This window comes from Ursus maritimus, unplaced genomic scaffold (assembly GCF_017311325.1).
Source record: "Ursus maritimus isolate PB19 unplaced genomic scaffold, ASM1731132v1 scaffold_1, whole genome shotgun sequence".
NCBI classification, from domain to species: domain Eukaryota; kingdom Metazoa; phylum Chordata; class Mammalia; order Carnivora; family Ursidae; genus Ursus; species Ursus maritimus.
This window is the reverse complement of record NW_024423343.1, coordinates 90,968,235-90,989,487: the sequence shown is the minus strand read 5'-3', so window position 1 is coordinate 90,989,487 and position 21,253 is coordinate 90,968,235. Positions and strand designations below refer to the sequence as shown.

Here is a 21,253-nt window from a genome sequence, read left to right as displayed (position 1 = left end):
ATGGTCGTGAGGTTTGCACAACAATGTGAATGTACTGAATATAACTGAACCATAAACTTAAAAATGGTAAAAACGTAAATATTCCTATGTATATTTTACTAACAAAAAACTCCTATAACACTGATAACTAAAAAGGAAAAAATACCTTCCAGTGCTTTCTTACTGCTACTCTAATGAAGAAAAAGACCCCATATAACATGACCCATGCCGAACTCCATTTTGTCTTGAGACTCTCTTCTGTTAGTTCAAAAATATTCATATGACCTGGAATACTTTTAGTTCCTCAAAGGCCTAGCAGTCTCTCTGGCTCTCAGCTTAGCACATAAAATTCCTCTTCCTGGAATGCAAATAGATATCACTTACTCACAGGATGCCCCTTCTGTCCTTTGTGACTTGATAGTTCACTCTGTTAAACTCTGCCGTAACATCCTTTACTTCCCTTTTACGACACTTAGCACAACTGTTATTATCTGGTTAGTGTTTGACTTGAGAATTCAGTGAAGATTGGAACCACATAGGTCTTGCTCTCTAACGCATATCTGATGCTTAATACATGACATGGCAAATAACAGATATCCTTTAAATATTTTTTGAATGAATGGATTAATAATTAATCCATATTCCAGATGTAGTCTAATCAATGAGTGCAGTAGAACCATCCCTTACTCTGAATGTTAATCTGAATAATAACGTCCCAATATTACTTTATTTTTATCAGTTATGACAGACAGTAGACTTCAATTTAGCCTAGGGTTATTCAATATCAGAAGTCTTTTTGAACTAAAGTAGTGATAACAGGTGAGGATTTCTCAAATCCCTTCCACACAAAGCATACCTTCTAAGCATAAGTGCAGGATTTGTCCTATTAATTTTTATCTAATTATTTTTCAAACTTATCTCTGCCATCCAGTATATTAACTATTTCTCTCAGATTTGAGCCATTTGCAAATGGAAAAGACCTGACCTCTATTTAACCCATGGAAAAGAACATTAAATGTGACAGTGCTGAGGACAAAGTACAGTGCAATTCCATAACAGACATTTCTTGAAGCTGACATGACCTATTAATTAACACTTTTGGAAAATGGCTATAAATACCTTTAATATGTATTATCATTCAGCATTTTCCCCTCTTATAAAAATTTAGACAACTATTTCTCCCAAGAGGTGGAAATGGCATAAAATATCAGCAGTAAAGCAAGTTTAGAAAATTTGATAAATTTACATAAAAATATGCTGAGATATTCTTAACCTTTAAGCATGACATCAGAGAGGGCAAATTTGTCTTCCCACAGTGTGCCTTTTGAAGGTGGCTGCTGATAACAGAATGCTTCACTGAATTATCTGTGTCCTCTTTTTTTGTGCAAAAGAACATCTATTGAAGTTGCCATTGCTGAGGTCTTTCTTACTATCAGGAAACGTGGAAAAAAATGCAATATGAAGTCAAATACTAGGCAAACCATTTAATGTTGCCAGGTAATAAAGTGACAGAGGGGGACTGGGTGATCTGTAAAGTCTTTTCTACATCTAATGTGCAAATGGTTGACAACTGAATGTGCTGCCTTATCCAAATCATATTTGCATTTATAGCATCCTCTAAATATAATGCAGTAGAGTGAATGATGTAAAGGATTGTGCATATGGGATGTTCTGGTTGAGTAATACTTTCTCTGTGTCTCTCAAATCAAACCAGATAAGTAGTTATCTATACCTAGACTTGTCATCTCCAAACCACATTTGTATTAGTATACTACTATTTGTGATCATATATGTATCTAATAAACTTTATAAAGATAAAGTTGTATTTTTGCTCAAGCTTCATTTAACTTAATTTGAATATAGTCATGATATTTCAAATATAAAATATGGGTTAGAACTGAATAACTAACCATAATTTGCTTTCTGCAAAATTATAGTGTGAAAATGACATCTTCACGAAAGCAAAACATTATGGGAAAAATGTAACATTCCAAACTAACTTAAAATGCCAGAAAGTGCCTTGATCTGAATCAGAGTCTGATACCATACTGGTTTCAAGGTAATGAAGAAAAGGAATAACATAAAAATTTTTAAATGGAATCTGGAAGAAAATGACTTTTGAGAAGCATAATAATAATCTTGAAACGGTTTTCTCTAGTAAACAGAAAACAGAACACAATCTCCCAATCATAAAGCATTTCCAAAATATAAACTTTCCTTTGACATAGCATGTGTGTTAATAATCAAGAAAGGGACAGTTACACTTCTGTTGTCACATGAAAAGTCCTAATCAGAAAAGATGGAATGCTTTCTGACCATTTAGGATTTCCCAGTCCCCCAAAGATAAATCCAATTAATAAGTTTGTTTTATGTAAGCAAATTTTTGACATTTATATTCTGCAATAATTGTGACAAAGAGCTTCCTAACAATATGTAGTATCATGTCTATTTTGCATTATATCTTAAAACTTTTTGTTATTATTTTGTATAGAAAGACAATTGACTTTTTTTTTAAAAGATTTTTTATTTATTTATTGGACAGAGATAGAGACAGCCAGTGAGAGAGGGAACACAAGCAGGGGGAGTGGGAGAGGAAGAAGCAGGCTCCTAGCGGAGGAGCCTGATGTGGGGCTCGATCCCATAACGCCGGGATCACACCCTGAGCCGAAGGCAGACGCTTAACCACGGTGCCACCCAGGCGCCCCAGAAAGACAATTGACTTTTTAATAGTAACTTTGTGCTAGGACATCTTAATGAATTCTCTTTTGTTTTGTGCATTTTTGAGCTGATCCCGTCATGTCTTCCAAATAAATAATACCAGCTGCAAATAATGATAATTTTGCCTTTTTGTTCCTAATTTTTACCTTTTTTTGGGGGTAATTAAACTGATTAGTGCTGCCTGCATAAAGTAAACTGTGATGTCAGTGAACACCCTTGCTCCGGATTTAAAGTTTCATATGACACAGTGGCTTTGAGTATAGAACACATACACACATACACCTTAAAATTATTAAAAACCACATATTCATGGACTGGAAGAATTAATCTTGTTATAATGTCCACACTAATCAAAGCAGCCTACAGAATCAATGCAATCCCTATTACAATACTAACGACATTTTTCACAGGACTAGAATAATCCTAAAATTCATATGGAATCAAAAAAGACCTCGAATAGCCAAAGCAATCTTGAAGGAAAAAAAAAAAAGAGAACACAGCCAGAGGTATCACAATACCTGATTTCAAGATATAAGACAAAGACACAGTGTTCATAGAATATGGCACTGGCACAAAAACAAACACATAGATTAATGGAATGGGACAGACATCCCAGAAATGAACCCACACTTACATGGTCAATTAATTTACAACAAAGGGGGCAAGAATATATGATGGGGGTAAAGACAGTTTTTTTAATAAATGGTGATGTGAAAACTGGATAGCTACATATGCAAAAAAAATGAAAGTGGACCACTTTCTTATACCATACACAAAAATAAAATTAAAATGGATTAAAGACCTAAATGTGAGATCTTAAACCATAAAACTCCTAGAAGAAAACATAAGCAGTAATCTTTTAGACATCACCCTTAGCAACATATTTATGGACTGTCTCCTCAGGCAAGGGAAACAAAAGTGAAAATAAACTATTGGACTATACCAAACTAAAAAACTTTTGCAAAGCAAAAGAAAGAAACTATCAACAAAATAAAAGGCAACCTAGAGAATGGGGAAAGATATTTGCAGTGATATATCCAATAAGGGGTTAATATCCAAAATATATTATATATATTATATAATATATATAATATATTAGGACTTACAAAACTGAACATCAAGAAAGCAAACAATGTGATTAAAAAATGGGCAGAGGATCTGAATATACATTTTTCCTAGAAAAAATCAGATAGCCAATACACACATGGAAAGAGGCTCAATCAACACTGCTAATCATTAAGGAAATGCAAATCTGAATGTGCTGCCTTCTCCAAATCATATTTGTATTTACAGCTTCCTCTAAATATAACCCAGTCAGAATGGCTAGTATCAAAAAAAATAACAAATGTTGCCAAGGATGTGGAGAAAAGGAATCCCTTGTGCACTGTTACTGGGAATGTAAACTGGTGCAACCGCTGTGGAAAACAATATGGAGGTTCCTCAAAAAAATTAAGAGAAATACCATTTGATCCAGTAATTCCACTAGTGGGTATTTACCCAAAGAAAACAAAAACACTAATTCAAAATACACATGCACCCCTAGGTTTATAGTAGCATCATTTACAATAGCCAAATTATGGAAGCAGCCCAAGTGTCCATTGATAGACGAATGGATAAAGAAGATGTGGTATATAAATACAAAAAATAAACATCAGCCATAAAAAGGAATGATATCTTGCCATTTAAGACAACACGGATGGACCTAGAGGGTATTACACTAACTGAAGTAAGACAGAGAAAGACAAATACCATACGATTTAACTTATACGTGGAATCTAAAAAACAAAATAAATGAATAAACAAACAAAATACACTATTAAATACAGGGAACAAACTGGTAATTGCCAGAGGGGAGTGGAGGTGGGAAGCTGGATAAAATAGGTGAAGGGGATTAAGAGGTACAATTTTTCAGTTATAGAATAAATAAGACATGGAGGTGAAAAGTACAGTATGTGGAATAAAGTCAATAACATTGTAATAATGTTGCATGGTGACAGATGGTGACTACACTTACTGTGGTGAGCACTGAGAAATGTACAGAATTGTCAAATAACTATGTTGTACACTTGAAATTAATTTATCACTGTATGTTAACTATACTTCAATAATTTAAAAATTATTAAATACTACAAAAGGGTGGATGCTGAATTTTATAAAATTATATCTCAGCATACACAGAAATGATGTAATGAAGTTTTTCTTTTCATTAGCAGCCTGACTATATTAATACATTTTCTAATATTAAACTATACTTGCTGAAGTGAATTCCATTTGCATATGGTTAACATATTACATCTTTTTATGAGTTTCTGGTTTATATTAATATTGAGGCTTTCTACATTTACAATCTTAAGTAAAAAAGGCCCTTGGTTTTTTTTCTGTATGATATTGTCTGATTTTGCTATCAGTGTTAAAATGCCTTCATACAGATAATTTGGAAAGACTCTATCTCTGTGCTCTATAGCCCTTTAAAAAGCATCAAAACACACTAGGGTTATTTTAAAGACTTGTAGAAAGGATAAAGGAAAACATACACACACACATACACATACACAGGGAAAAAGTGTGAGTGACTCATATCACAGACAAAGAGCTGATTACTATAATATATAAAGACTTCCAATATATTGGTAAGAAAAAAAATAGCCAGTAACTTTAGTAGGAAGAAGGGCAAAGAACATAAACAGACAATAAGCAGGAAAAAAGTATAAATGTCTCTTACATGTTTGAAAAAATGCTCAGCTGCATTTAATAACATAAGAAGGCAATAGTCAGAAGACATTGGCAAGATAAAATAATTTATATTTGAACAGGTTGGGAAAGTGTGGGGAAAAACAATCTTACTGCTGCTGGGAATATAAATTAGTATAATGTTGGTGGATGCAGCAGTTTGCAACAATCTTAAAAATATAAAAATACACATGTCCTTTTGTAACAGCAATTCCAATTCTTTGAGTTTATCCTACAGATTTAGTACTGTGTGTGTGACATGAAATATTAAAATAGCTCATAATTATTGAGTGCTCACTGTGTGCCACTGACTCTTCGAGGCCTTTATAAATATTAGCTAATGTAAGTCTCCTAATAACTCTCTGACATAGGAATAATTTTCTCTTTTTACAGCTGAAGACACTAAGGTATGGGGAGGTAAAGTTATTTTCATAAAATGAAATGTGGTAAGTACTGGATATGAATATAAAAGACAGGTGGTCTATCTAGTTTTGCATGCTTTTTGCCAATATAATGTACTGCTTCTCAAAATGTGCAAGGATATTCATTGTGGTATTGTATGCAACAGCTATGTACCACAAACAAGACGTCTATTAGTAGTAGACTAAATTATAGTGCATGCAAACAGTGGAATATACTCAGCATTTAAAAATAAAAACATGTCAAAGCTCTTTTAGGAAAAGATATGGAAGGATCTCTAATACATATTAGGTGAAGAGGGCAAACCGCAGAACAATGTGCCTTTTATTATTATATATGTAGAAATAAAATGAAACAATTTTATACATACATAATCACATATGCTCTTTCATGCATGGAATATCTCCAGAAGGATACACAATAAATTGCCAACACTGGTTACCTGGGAAGGGAAATGGCTGTCTGAGAGACATGAGAGGGATGGGAACTTACTTTTCAATTCTGAACATTGTGCACATTTATCCAGTCAATACAAATAAATAATTTCAAAAATAAAATGGAAGGTAAAAAATTGAAGAAAAAAATGCCATTATCTACTTTCTTTTTTTTAAAGATTTTATTTATTTATTTGACAGAGAGAGAGACAGTGAGAGAGGGAACACAAGCAGAGGGAGTGGGAGAGGGAGAAGTAGGCATCCCGTTGAGCAGGGAGCCTGATGTGGGGCTTGATCCCAGGACCATGGGATGATGACCTGAGCCGAAGGCAGACGCTTAACGACTGAGCCACCCAGGCACCCCATCTACTTCTTTTATTTATTTTATGTATAGGTCTTTCACACAATATTTAATTTTTTTAATTTTAAAAAAAGATTTATTTATTTGAGAGGGAGAGAGAGAGAGAGAGAGCACGAGTCCAGGGGGAGGGGCACAGGGAGAGGGAGATGAAGACTCCCTGCTGAGCAGGGAGCCTGATGTGGGGCTCGATCCCAGGATTCTGAGATCATGACCTGAGCGAAATTAACTGCCTGAGCCACCCAGGCGCCCCACAAGATTTTACTTGAAGAAATTATTCCATAGCTACCACAAGTTTGAAAAGCACTGCAACAAAGAATGACTAATAAAACCTTAATATTCACAGTAAATATGCGAGAATTAAAATTTATAAAAGTAATTTGTCATACCTGATATGTGCATTACAGTATCTTTTGGCATACTCAGTCCATGTTCCAAATTTTTGTGGAAAAAGAGCTTCAATCTGCATGAAAAGCTGTAACAATACAAGTGTTCTCAATATGTTGCAATATTTTCAAGTAAATACTATTATGATAAATCTAGCTTAAAAATAGCAAAGAGTAAAGAAGAAAATCCACCTCTTCTTTCTCAAATCTCCTCCTTTTCTTCCATCCACCCATCTCTGCCATCCTATTCTTCAGTGAATACTGCTATACTTTTCCCTAATATACATTTATATATTTGTGTGCCTACATAGGGATATGTATATATTCTTTTATTCACATGAAGATGATATTATACATATAAAACTCAGATTCTGTCCCCTAAAACATGTCTTAGATATCATTAGAGTACGTACACATCTATTTTTACTTAGTTTTAAAAATTATCTAAGCAAAGGTATAACTCTAATAAAGCACCATTTAAAGGATCATAACACCCATTATTATGTAGAAGTACTGTGAAATATTTAAACAATCTCCTGATCATGGACATATAGGCTGTTTCTAGCTTTTATACAATTATAAAAGTTAATAACTTCAGGTAAGTCTATGTGTGTGTATGGGTGCATATATATATGTAGGTGTAGGTATATGTATCTATGGCTCACCTATCAATCATTTATCTATTTATCCATTCAACCACCCACCCACCCACTCGCCAATCTGTATTTCCATTAGATGAGTCCATAGATATATTTTTAGAAACAAAATAGGTGGGTTTAAGATATATGCTTTTTGAAGTTTGATGGATGTTACTCTGTTTCACTATAAAAAGCAGGTCCCATCAAAAGTATCATGACATCTTTTCATTTTTACAACTTTGATAGGCTGCCCACAGTAGTGTCTCACTGTTATTTTAGGATACCTTTTTAAAAGAGCTGCTTCAGTGAGAAATAATTCATATAACACTTTCATTATTCACACTTTTAAAGTGTACAATTCAGTGGGTCTTAGTATATTCACAGTGCCTCAATCACCACTATCTAATTCTTAAGTATTTTTATCACTACAGACAAGAACCCCATACCCATACTAGTCATTTCGCATTCTCTCTCTCCCTCAATCCTGGCAATCACTGATTGCCTATTTCCATTGATTCTTATTTCCATTACTTCGCTTTTCCGGATATTTCACATAAACAGACTCAAACAATATGTAGCCTCTGTGTCTGACTTCATTCACTTAGCATAATGCTTTCAAGGTACACCCATGTTGTAGAAAGTATCAATATTTCATTCCTTTTTATGGCTGCATTTTCATTATCCATTCATCAGTTATGGACACTGGCTTCTTTCTACTTTTTGGATATTATAAAATAATGCTATTATGAACATGTGTATACAGTTTTTTAACGAACATGTTTTCAGTTTTTTGTGTATAAACTTAAAAATGGAATTGCTACATTTTATGGTAACTGTATTTTTAACTTGCTAAGTAATTGCCAGTGTGTTTTCCAAGAAGTGAAATTTATAGCTGTATATGTCTCTATTAAAAAAAAAAAAGGTCTCGAATCAATAATCTAACTTCCTACCTTCAGACATTGGGAAAGAAAAGAGTATACAAAACACAAAACAGAGGAATAACATAATGAAGACTAGAATGGAAATAAACAACATAGAGAATGGAAAAATAACAGAAAAAATAATCAATGAAACCAAATATTGGTTTTGGAAAGAAAAAGAAAAATTGACAAAATTTTAGCTTAGGATAACCAAATTAAAAAAAGAGGGAGAAAAGACTCAAGTTACTAAAATCCAAAATAAAAGAGGAGATATTACTATCAACCTCATAGAAACACAAAGGATTATAAGGGAGTATTATGAACAACTGTATGCTAATAACGTAGATACCTTAGATAAAATGGAAAAGTTCCTACAAAGACACAAAGTATCAAACTGACTCAAGAAGGAATACACAATCTGAATAGACATATATAGTCAGTGAAGAGACTGAATGATTAATTTAAAAACTATCCACAAAGAAAAACTCAGGCCCAGACGGCTTCTCCACAAAATTCTACCAAATATTTAAAAAAGAAGTAATACCAATGTTTCACAAACTCCTCTTAAAAACAGAAAAGGAGAGAATACTTCCCACCTCATTCTGTGAAACCAGTATTGCTTTAATACCAAAACCAAAGACATAACAATAAAACTACATATCACTATTTCTTGTGAATATACACACAAAAATGAACAACAAAATAGAGCAAGCTGAATTCAGCAACAAATAAAAAGGATGACATACAGTCAAGAGAGATTTATCATGGACTGTAAGGTTGGTTTAACATCTGAAAATCAATTAACATAATACACCCTATCAATAGCTATTTCCCACACTTGGCTTACTAATCAATAATAAAAATGGCTACTGTATGTTGAGTGCTTACCATGTGCCAGGGCACATACCAAGAAACTTTCAAACTAATATTTCCTTTAATTCTTAAGATCCTACAAGACAAAAAGTACATTTTTTTCTATGACTCAGTGTTCATTAATGGAAAGGGCTTCTACTAGGTTACAATGACCCTTACAGACTCATAAGAATTTCATTCATCATTTCTTCTTCCCAACCCTTTAACTATGCCATACTCTACACAGCTCTTAGAGGGATAAGGCTAAATGGGGGTATCAAACAAATGCTTATTTCTCCATCTAAGTAATTACTCTACCTGATCTGAACGTAAGTTCAGATACATATACCTTCCCAAACACTGATTTTTTTTTAAGATTTATTTATTTATTTATTTATTTATTTATTTATTTATTTAATAGGGTGCGAGTAGAGATAGGGGCAGAGGGAGAGGGAGAGAGGGAGAATCTTGAGCAGACTCTATGCTCAGCATGGAGCCCTAAGTGGGGCTCACCTCACGACTCCGAAATCATATGAGCCAAAACCAAAAGTTCGACACTCAACTGACTGAGCCACCCAGGCGCCCCCCAAATATGTATATTGAAGTAAAAGAAAAACAGAAAGAAGTTCTGTAATGCAATTCAAAAGATACAAAATAGATTAAAGTCCAATCCCAAGGAGCTTATAATATCAAACAAACTGGATAAATGAAGACTAAGACCATCTAAGAATCACAAGCACAAATGTGATGAATACTACAAATGTATATTAAATATGAAAATCTTATACTGAATGTAAAAACGATTTTTTAATATACATGTACAGGCACAGGTTAAGGTTCATATGTAAACAGAGAAAACAGTCATAGTAAAAGATATATTTAATCATTAATAGCCATCTAGAAATTCCCAATGATTTTTTTTGGTGAAAGATTTTTTTTTTTAAGTCAAAATTTAAGGATTTTAATACCTCTTCAGGCCTTCCCAAAGCTGGAGTTCCTGTAAGAAGAATGGCTCGTTTGGCTTTCTGTACTATTGGCAATAAAATCGTGCTGCGGGTTGCATTCCTGGACTTCATGTAGTGTGATTCATCCACTATAACTACTTTGAATTTCTGATTATTCAATGCATCTATCAAAGTCTCTGCATCTTTGGTTAAAAGACCATAACCCAGAACTGTCACTTTGCTGGTCGATATTCTCCTAGAAAAGAAAAAATCCATTAATTTGAAAATATTTCAGTAACCAAGTCAATCATAAACAACACAACTCTTTGGGAGAAGGAAAATAAAATAAGGGGAAAAAATAAAAGGGATGGTATTACACTGCTAAAACTCAATTTCTCTTAAGATTTTATAGTTTTCAGGTATGATTACCAGAATCCAAAATTTAAAGTTTTGGTTAACCAAAACCAAATATTTGGTTAAATGGTCTTTGGAAGAGTTTGACATCCACCAAGCCACAATTTACCAGGATAAGGACATTACTCTTTAATATTTCTTTCCAGGCATCTAGAATCACAGATAAAGTGGATGCTCAAATATTAGTTGACTATTCATTAAAGCCTTCCCTCAAAGAGGATAGCAGTATTTTTTTCTTTTCTTTTTTTTTTTTTTAAGATTTTATTTATTTATTTGACAGAGAGAGAGACAGCCAGCAAGAGAGGGAACACAAACAGGGGAGTGGGAGAGGAAGAAGCAGGCTCCCAGCAGAGCAGGGAGCCCGATGTGGGGCTCAATCCCAGGATCCTGGGATCACACCCTGGGCCGAAGGCAGATGCTTAAAGACTGAGCCACCCAGGTGCCCCCATATTTTCTTTTTCTTTTCTTTCTTTCTTTTTTTTAATAATAATTTTTTATTATATTATGTTAGTCACCATTCAGTACATCTTTAGTTTTTTGATGTAGTGTTCCATGATTCATTATTTGCATATAACACCCAGTGCTCCATGCAACTCAGTTTGTTTCCCAGAGTCCATAGTCTCTCATGGTTCATTCCCCCTTCTGTTTACCCGCCCCCCCCACTTCATTCTTCCCTTCCTTCTCCTACCGATCTTCCTGCTATACAGCAGTATTTTTCAAGCCAGGTGCTATTGGAATTTTGAAGACAATACTTAGCATTGCAGGGCTGTCCAGTGCACTGCAAGGCATTTCATATTCCTGGACTGTCACATTAAAGGCCACCAGAGTGCTTAAAATTGTGACAACAAAAATTCACTGGCTGAGGGGTGAACTGAAGCATGGGAAAGAGGAGAGGAGGATACAACTTAATGCAGACAAACACTGGTCTAAAGACACTGTTCATATTTTGAACTACCTAATTATTCAGACATCTATAGTATTCTTTACCATACTTGTAATGAAATTATTCATATACATATTTATCTCCCTTGCTACCTCATAAAACTGATAAGGACAAAGAATGTGTCTTACTCATCTTTGTATATACAGTGCTAGGCTCCTAATCAGTTTGTAGAATGAAATAAATGGATGAATAAATGTATTAACAATAAAACACATTAATTACTTTTGCATTTTCTGTATCACCAGTAAAAATATACAGGATAGAGTCAATCTTCTGCAGTTCTCTACCCTTTAAGAGAAATGGCAGAACTCCTAAAAAGCACAACACAATTGCATTTAAAAAATTTTTTAAATTTATTTATATTTAAAATTTTAATTTCAGTGTAGTTAACATACAGTGTTGTATTAGTTTCAGGTATACAATATAGTGATTCAACAATTCCATATATCACTCAGTAATCATCAAGGTAAGTGTACTCTTAATTCCTTTCCCCTATCTCATTCATCCACCCCATCTACCTCCCCTCTGATAAGCATCTGTTTGTTCTCTACAGGTAAGTCTGTTTCTTTGTTTGTCTCTTTTTTTTCTCCTTGTTCGTTTGTTTCTTAAATACCACATAAAGTGAGATCATATGATATCTGTCTTATATATATATGTATATACCACATCTTCATCTATTCATCCACCAATGGACACTTGGGCTGATTCCATAATTTGGGTATTGTAAATAATGTTGCAATAAACATAGGAGTGCATATGTACCTTGGAATTAGTGTTTTCATATTCTTAGGGGAAATACCCAGTATGATCATATGGTAGTTCTTTTTTTTTTTTTTTTAATTCAACTTAGTTAACCTATAATATAGTATTGGTTTCAGGAACAGAATTTATCGATCCATAACTTACATACAATACCCACGGCTCATCACAACTAGTGCCCTCTTTAATGCCCATCACCCATTTAGCACATCCTCCCAGCAACCTCCCTTCCCTCAACCCTCAACCCTCAGTTTCTTCTCTATAGTTAAGGGTCTCTTATGGTTTGCTCCCGATTATCATACAGTATTTTTCTTTCTCTGACCAACTTATTTCGCTTACTATAATACATTCTACTTCCATCATATTGTTGCAAACGGAAAGATTTTATTCTTTTAGATTGCCGAGTAATATCCCATTTGTTTATATATACCACATCCTCTTTATCCATTCATCAGTCAATGGACATTTGGGCTCTTTCCATAATTTGGCTATTCTTGATAGTGCTATTTTAAAGTTGGAGTGCATGTGCCCCTTTCAACCAGCATTTTTGTATCCTTTGGATAAATCCCTAGTGCAAATGCTGGGTTGTAGGTAGTTCTGTTAACTTTTTGAGGAACCTCCATACTGTTTTCGCAGAGTGGCTGCACCAGTTTTCATTCCCACCAACAGTGCAAAAGGGTTCCCCTTTCTCTGCATCCTCACCAACATCTGTTGATTCCTGAGTTGTTCATTTAAGCCATTCTGACAGGTGTGAGGTGGTGTCTCATTGTGGTTTTGATTTGTATTTCCCTGATGCTGAGTGATGTTGAGCATTTTTTCATGGGTCTATTACCCATCTGGATGTCTTTGGAAAAGTGTCTATTCATGTCTTCTGCCCAATTCTTAACCAGTTCTTAACTGCCCATTATTTGTTTTTTGGGTATTGAATTTAATAAGTTCTTTACAGATTTTGAATACTACCCCTCAATCTGATATGTCATTTGCAAATATCTTTTTCCATTCCATCAGTGACCTTTTATTTTTGTTGTTTCCTTTGCTGTACAGAACCTTTTATTTTGGGGTGCTGGGGTGGTTCAGTTGGTTAAATGTCTGACTCTTGGTTTTGGCTCAGATCATGATCTCACGGTCTCACAACCATGAGATTATGATTTGAGTTCCAGGACGGACTCTGAGCTCAGTAGGAAGTCTGCTTGAGATTCTCTTGCTCCCTCTTCCTCTGTTCCTCAAGACCACCACCCACCACACGTTCTGTCTCCCTCTCTCTCTAAAATAATAAATATTTAAAAAAAGAAGCTTTTTATCTTGATAATGTCCCAATAGTTCATTTTTCGTTGTGTTTCCATTGCTTCTGAAGACATATCTTATAGAAGTTGCTGCGGCTGAGGTCAAAGAGGTGGCTGCCTGTTTTCTCCTCTAGGGTTTTAATGGTTTCCTGTCTTACACTTAGGACTTTCATCCATTTTGAATTTATTTTTGTGTATGGTGTAAGAAAATGGTCCAGTTTCATTCTTCTGCCCGTTGCTGTTCAGTTTTCCCAACACTATTTGCTGAAGAGACTATATTTTTTCCATTGGATATTCTTTCCTGCTTTGTCAAAGATTAGCTGACCATACAGTTGTGGGTCCATTTCTGGGTTTTCTATTCTGTTCCATTGATCTATGTGTCTGTTTTGTGTCAGTACCATACTGTCTTGATGGACTACAGCTTTGCAATATAGCTTGAAGTTCAGAATTGTGATGCCTCCTGCTTTGCTTCTCTTTTTCAACATTCCTCTGGCTATTCAGGATCTTTTCTGGTTCCACACAAATTTTAAACTGTTTGTTCTATCTCTGTGAAAAATGCTGGTATTATTTTGATAGAAACTGCACTGAATGTGTAGATTGTTTTGGGCAGTATAACCATTTTAACAATATTTGTTCTTCCAATCCATGAACATGAAATGTTTTTCCACTTCTTCATGTCTTCTTCAATTTCTTTCATAAGTGTTCTATAGTTTTCAGCATACACTTTTTTTTTAAAGATTTTATTTATTTATTTGACAGAGAGAGAGACAGCCAGTGAGAGAAGGAACACAGGCAGGGGGAGTGGGAGAGGAAGAAGCAGGCTCCTAGTGGAGGAGCCCGATGTGGGGCTCAATCCCAGGACTCCGGGACCACGCCCTGAGCCGAAGGCAGACGCTTAATGACTGAGCCACCAGGCGCCCCTTCAGCATACACTTCTTTAACCTCTTTGGTTAGATTGCTTCTAGGTATCTTATGGTTATTGCTGCAATTGCAAATGGGATCGATTCCTTGATTTCTTTTTTTGCTGCTTCATTATTAGTGTATGAAAATGCAACAGATTTCTATATATTGATTTTATATCCTGTGAGTTTGCTGAATTAATGTATTAGTATTTGCAATTTTTTGGTGAATCTTTTGGATTTTCTACATAGAGTATCATGTCATCCATAAATAGTAAGAGAATGAAGACTTCCTTGCCAATTTGGATGCCTTTTATTTCTTTTTGTTGTCTGATTGCTGAGGCTAGGACTTCCAGTACTAAACTGAACAACAGTGGTGAGAGCAGATATCTCTTAGGTGTTCCTGACTTTAGGGGTAAAGCTCACAGTTTTTCCCATTGAGGATGACATTACCTGTGGGTCTTTTGTATATGGCCTTTATGATCCTGAGGTATGTTCCTTCTATCCCTACTCTCTTGAGGGTTTTTATCAAGAAATGATGTTGTATATTGTTGAATACTTTTTCTGCTCTTTTGAGAGGACATACAGTACTTATTATTAATATAATCACATTGATTGATTTATGGATATTGAACCACCCCTGCAGCCCAGAAATAAATCACACTTGATTATGGTGAATAAACATTTTAACGTACCGTTGTATTCCAACAGTGCGTATCTTGTTGAGAATTTTTGCATCCATCCTTATTAGGGACACTGGTCTGTAATTCTCCTTTTTAGTGAGGTCTTTGTCTTGTTTTGAGATCAAGGTGATACTGGCCTCATTTAATGAATCTGGAAGCTTTCCCTCCATTTCTATTTTTTGGAACAGCTTCAGAAAAATAGGAATTAATTCTTTAAATGTTCAATAGAATTCCCCAGGGAAGCCATCCAACCCTGGACTCTTGTTCGTTGGGAGATTTTTGATTACTAATTCAATTTCTTTCCTGGTTATAGGTCTGTTCAAATTTTCTATTTCTTCCTGTTTCAGTTTTGGTAGTTTACATGTTTCTAGGAATGTGTCCATTTCTTGAGGATTGTTCAATTTTTTGGCATATAATTGTTCATAATATTCTTTTATAATTGTTTATGTTTCTGAGGTTTGGTTGTGATCTCTCCTCTTTCATTAGTGTTTTTATTTATTTGGGTCCTTTCTCTTTTCTTTTTGATAAATCTGGGTAGGTGTTTCTCAATTTTGTTAATTCTTTCAAAGAACCAGCTTCTAGTTTCACTGATCTGTTCTACTGGTTTTTTAAAAATTTCTGAATCATTTGTTTATGTTCTAATCTTAATTATTTCCCTTCATCTGTTGGTTTTAGGCATTATTTGCTGCTCTTTTTCCAACTCCTTTAGGTGTAAGATTAGGCTGTGTATTTTAGGCTTTTCTTGCTTCTTGAGGAAGATCTGTATTGCTATAGACTTCCCTCATAGGACCACCTTTGCTGGATCCCAAAGGTTTTGGACTGTGGTGTTTTCATTTTCATTTGCTTCCATTTATTTTTTTAATTTCTTCTTTAATTTCCTGCGTAACCCATTCATTCTTTAGTAGGATGTTCTTTAACCTTCATGTATTTGTGGTCTTCCCAAACTTTTTGTGGTTGATAACATTCATAGCATTGTGAACTGAAATATGCATCATATGATCTCAGTTTTGTTGTACCTGTTAAAGCCTGAGTTGTGACCCAGTATGTGATCTATTCTGGAGGATGTTCCACGTTCACTCAAAAAGAATGTGTATTCTGCTGCTTTAAAATGAAATGCTCTAAATATGTCTGTTAAGTCCATGTGGCGCAGTGTGTCATTCAAAGACTTTGTTTACTTGTTGATCTTCTGTTTAGATGATCTGTCTGTTGGTGTGAGTGGGGTGTTAAAGTACCCTATTATTATTGTATTATCAATGAGTTTCTTCAAGTTTGTTGTTAATCGATTTATATAATTGGCTGCTCCCAATTTGGGAGCAAAAATATTTACAATTGTTAGATCTTCTTGTTGGATAGGCCCCTTTATTATGATATAGTATCCTTTTCATCTCTTGTTACAGTCAAGGGTTTAAAATCTAGGTTGTCTAATATAAGTATGGCTACTCCAGCTTTCTTTTTTTTTCCACATTTTTTAAATATAATATGTGAGTCACCATACAGTACCTCATTAATTTTTGATGTAGTGTTTCATGATTCATTGTTTGTGTATAATAGCCAGTGCTCCATGCATTTGATGTCTATTAGTATGATAGATGGTTCTCCATCCCCGCACTTTTCATCTGGAGGTCTATGGGTCTAAAATGAGCCTCTTGTAAGGAGCATATCAATAGGTCTTTTTTTTTTTTTTTAACCACTTTGATACCCTATGTCTTTTGATTGGAGCACTGAGTCCATTTTCAGAGTAGTTATTGAGAGATAGGAATTTAGTGCCATCATATTACCAGTAAAGTTGCTGTTCCTGTGGATTGTCTCTGCTCCTTTCTAGTCTTTACTGCTTTTGGTCTCTCTTTCCTGCTCAAAGGGTCCCCTTTAGTATTTCTTGCAGAGCTGGTTTAGTGTTCACGAACTCCTTTAGTTTTTGCTTGTCTTGGAAACTCTATCTCCTTATACTCTGAATGACAGCCTTGGTCAATAAAGTATTCTCATCTGCATATTTTTCCCATTTAGCAATTTGAATATATCATGACACTCCTTTCTGGCCTGCCAAATTTCTGTGGACAGGTCTGCTGCTACTATCCTTGTAGGTTAAGGACCTTTTGTCCCCAGCTGCTTTCAGAATTCTCTCTTTATATTTGTATTTTGCAAGTTCCACTATGATATATCTTGGTGTTGACCTGTTTTTATTAAGTTTGAGGGGAGCTCTCTGTGCCTCTTAGACTTGAATGCCTGTTTCCTTTCCCAATTAGGGAAGTTCTCAGCTGTAATTTGTTCAAATAAATCTTCTGCCCCTTTTTCCTGCTCTTCTTCTGGGACTCCTATGATACAGATATTATTGTGCTTTGTGGAGTCATTAAGTTCTCTAAGTCTCAATTCATAACCTAATAGTTTTATTTTCCTCTCTTTCATTATTTTCCATAATTCCATAATATCACCCATTCGACCCTCTGCTTCTTCCATCCTCATTTTGATTACATCTAGTTGGTTTTGAATCTCAGTTATGGGGTTTTTTATTTCGGCCTGACTAGTTTTTAGGTGTTTTATCTCTACAGCCAGGGTTTTCTTGGTGTCTTCTATGTTACTTTCATGCCCAGCTAGTTTTCTTATCACTGTTCTAAATTCTCATTCACAGGGGCGCCTGGGTGGCGCAGTCGTTAAGCGTCTGCCTTTGGCTCAAGGTGTGATCCCGGTGTTATGGGATCGAGCCCCACATCAGGCTCCTCCGCTATGAGCCTGCTTCTTCCTCTTGCACTCCCCCTGCCTGTGTTCCCTCCCTATCTTTGTCAAATAAATAAATAAAATCTTAAAAAAAAAAATTCTCATTCACATATATTGCTTATATCTGTTTTGATCAAATCTCTGCTTGTGATTTCTTTTTGATCTTTCTTTTGGGGAGAATTCCTCTATTGTGTCATCTAGGTGTCTGTGTTTTGCATATTATAGAAACTTATTATGTTTCCTGCTCCTGAGAGTAATACTGTTTTAAGACGGGGTCATACCCAATGGAACAGAAAGAGACTCCAGAAATGGACAATCAACTCTATGGTCAACTAATCTTTGACAAATCAGGAAAAAACATCCAATGGAAAAAAGACAGTCTCTTCAACAAGTGGTGCTGGGAATATTGGACAGCTACATATAGAAAAATGAAATGACCATTCCCTTACACCATACACAAAGATAAACTGAAAATGGATGAAAGACCTCCATGTGAGACAGGAATCCATCAAAATCCTAGAGGAGAGCATAGGCAGTAACCTCTTCGACATTCACCACAGCAACTCGGGACTTCATCACAATAAAAAGCTTCTGCACAGCAAAGGAAACAGTCTTTTGTCCTTGGAGAGGCAAAATAACCTCTTCCAACGGTACTGTAGGAAGGGGAGTGATCTCTCCCAGTGAGACCCAGGGGATCCCCTCACTTTGGTGTCTTGTGTGAACCCTATGCACTGCTCTCTCTCCCACTCTCTCCCTCTCTCCCTGACTTAGCTCTGGAGAAAACGGCTCCCTCCCCTTTGTGGCACCTTGGCTTTTTTCTCCCCCAATTCATGGCTTTGAACCTCACATCTGCCACATTCTCTCCCTCCAGTTGTGCAGACTGTTTTCTTAATCCTTAGATCAACTTCCTAGTTGTTCAAATGATCTGATGTTGATCTAGCTGCATTCAAGGAAGGAGGCAAGCTCAGCCTGCCCCTACTATTCCACCATCTTAACTCCACCCTCCCCCCATCAAATGGTATGAGGAACCTCCAAACTGTTTTCTACAGTGGCTTCACCAGTCTATTCCCACCAACAGTGCATGAGTGTTCCTTTTCCCTGACATCCTCACCAACACGTTGTTTCTTGAGCTTTCGAATTTAGTCATTCTGACAGTTGTGAGTTGATAGCTCATTGTGGTTTTAATTTGCATTTCCCTGATGATAGGTGATGTTGAGATTCTTTTCATGTGTCTGTCAAACACCTGGATGTCTTATTTGGAGAAATAGCTGTTCATATCTTCTGCCCATTTTTTCATTGGGTTGTTTGGTTTTGGGGTGTTGAGTTGTAGTTCTTTATATGTTTTGGATTCTATCCCTTGATCACACAGGTCATTTGCAAATGTCTTCCCATTCAGTAGGCTGCCTTTAGATTTACTGATGGTTTCCTTAACTGTGCTGAAGCTTTTTATTTTGATGTAGTCCCAATAGTTTATTTTTGCTTTTGTTTCTGTTGCCTCAGGAAACATATCTAGAAAAAAGTTGCTACAGCTGATTCAGAGAAAATATTGCCTGTGCCCTATTGTAAGATTTTTATGGTTTCAGGTCTCACATTTGATCCTTAACTCATTTGGAGTTTATTTTTGTGTATGATATAAGAAAGTAGTCCAGTTTCAGGGTGCCTGGGTGGTTCAGTCAGTTAAGCATCTCCCTTTAGCGCAGGTCATAATCCTGGGGTCTTGGGATCGAGCCCCATATTGGGCTCCCTGCCCAGGGGGGAGCCTGCTTTCCCTCTGCCTTCTTCTCCCCCTGCTTATGCTCTCCTTCTCTCTCTCTGTCAAATAAATAAATAAAATCTTTAAAAAAATTTTTTAAGAAGAAAGAAAGTAGTCCAGTTTCATTCTTTTGCATGTTGCTGTCCAGTTTTCTCAACATGATTTGTTGAAGAGACTGTCTTTTTCCCCATTGCATATTCTTGCCTCCTTTGTCAAAGACTAACTGACCATATAATTATGGGTTTATTTCTGGGTTTTCTATTCTGCTACACTGATTGTGTGTCACATTGATGTTTGTCAATTTTTGTGCCAGTACCATACTGTTTTGATTACTACAGCTTTGTATTATAACTTGAAGTCTGGAATTATGATGCCTCCAGTTCTGTTTTTTTCTTTTCAAGGTTGCTCTGGCCATTCAGGATCTTTTGTGGTTCCATATAAATTTTAGGATTGTTTATTCCAGTTCTGTTAAAAATGCGGTTAGTATTTTGATAGGGACTGCATTTATTGTGTATATTTGCTTTGGGTAGTAGAGACACTTTAACAATATTTGTTCTTCAAATCCCTAACCAGAGAATGTCTTTCCATTTCTTTGTGTTGTCCTCAATTTCTTTTATCATTGTTTTATAGTTTTCAGAGTACAGGTCTTTCAGCTCTTTGGTTAAATTTATTTCTAGGTATCTTACTATTTTTGGTGCAACTGTAAATGGGATTGTTTTCTTGATTTCTCTTTCTGCTGCTTCATTATTAACGCATAGACATGCAACAGATTTCTGTACATTTTGTATCTTGTGATATTACTGAATTCATTGATCAGTTCTAATAGTTTTACTGGAGTCTTTATGGTTTTATATATAGCATATCATGTCATCTGCAAATAGTGAAAGTTTTACTTCTTCCTTACTGATTTGGATGCCTTTTTCTTGTCTGATTGCTGTGGCTAGGACTTTCTGTACTTTGTTGAATAAAAACAGTGAGAATGAACATCCCTGTCTTGTTCCTGACCTTAGGGAAAAGCTCTCAGTTTTTCCCCATTAAGGATGATGTTAGCTGTGAGTTTTTATATAAAAACTTTATTATATGTTGAGGTATGTTCTCTCTAAACCTACTTAGTTAGGGTTTTTATCAAGTATGAATCTTCTAGTTGTCAAATGCTTCTTCTGCATCTATTAAAATGATCATATGGTTCTTATCTGTTCTCTTAGTGATGTGATATAATGTAACATGTTGATTGATTTATGAATACTAAACCATCCCTGAATCCTGGAAATAAATCTCAATAGATCCTGGTGAATGATTTTAAAAAAATATATTGTTGGATTTGGTTTGCTAATATTTTTTTGAGGATTTTTGCATCTATGTGCATAAGGGATATTGGCCTGTAGTTCTCCTTTTTGGTGGCCTTTTTTCTGGTCTTGGTATCACAGT

At 35.3% G+C, this 21,253-nt stretch overlaps 1 protein-coding gene across 1 annotated transcript in view; it reads right to left on the bottom strand.

The window, feature by feature from the left end:
• The window catches only part of ZRANB3 (zinc finger RANBP2-type containing 3), a 302,057-nt gene that overhangs the window by 114,772 nt on the left and 166,032 nt on the right, over positions 1–21,253 (bottom strand). Inside the window, exons 5-6 of the mRNA XM_008695852.2 lie at positions 10,404–10,635; positions 7,029–7,114 (exon numbers count right to left, since the gene is read on the bottom strand). Of these exons, the coding sequence (XP_008694074.1) occupies positions 7,029–7,114; positions 10,404–10,635 (318 nt within the window). The remainder of the gene's footprint in view (positions 1–7,028; positions 7,115–10,403; positions 10,636–21,253) is intronic.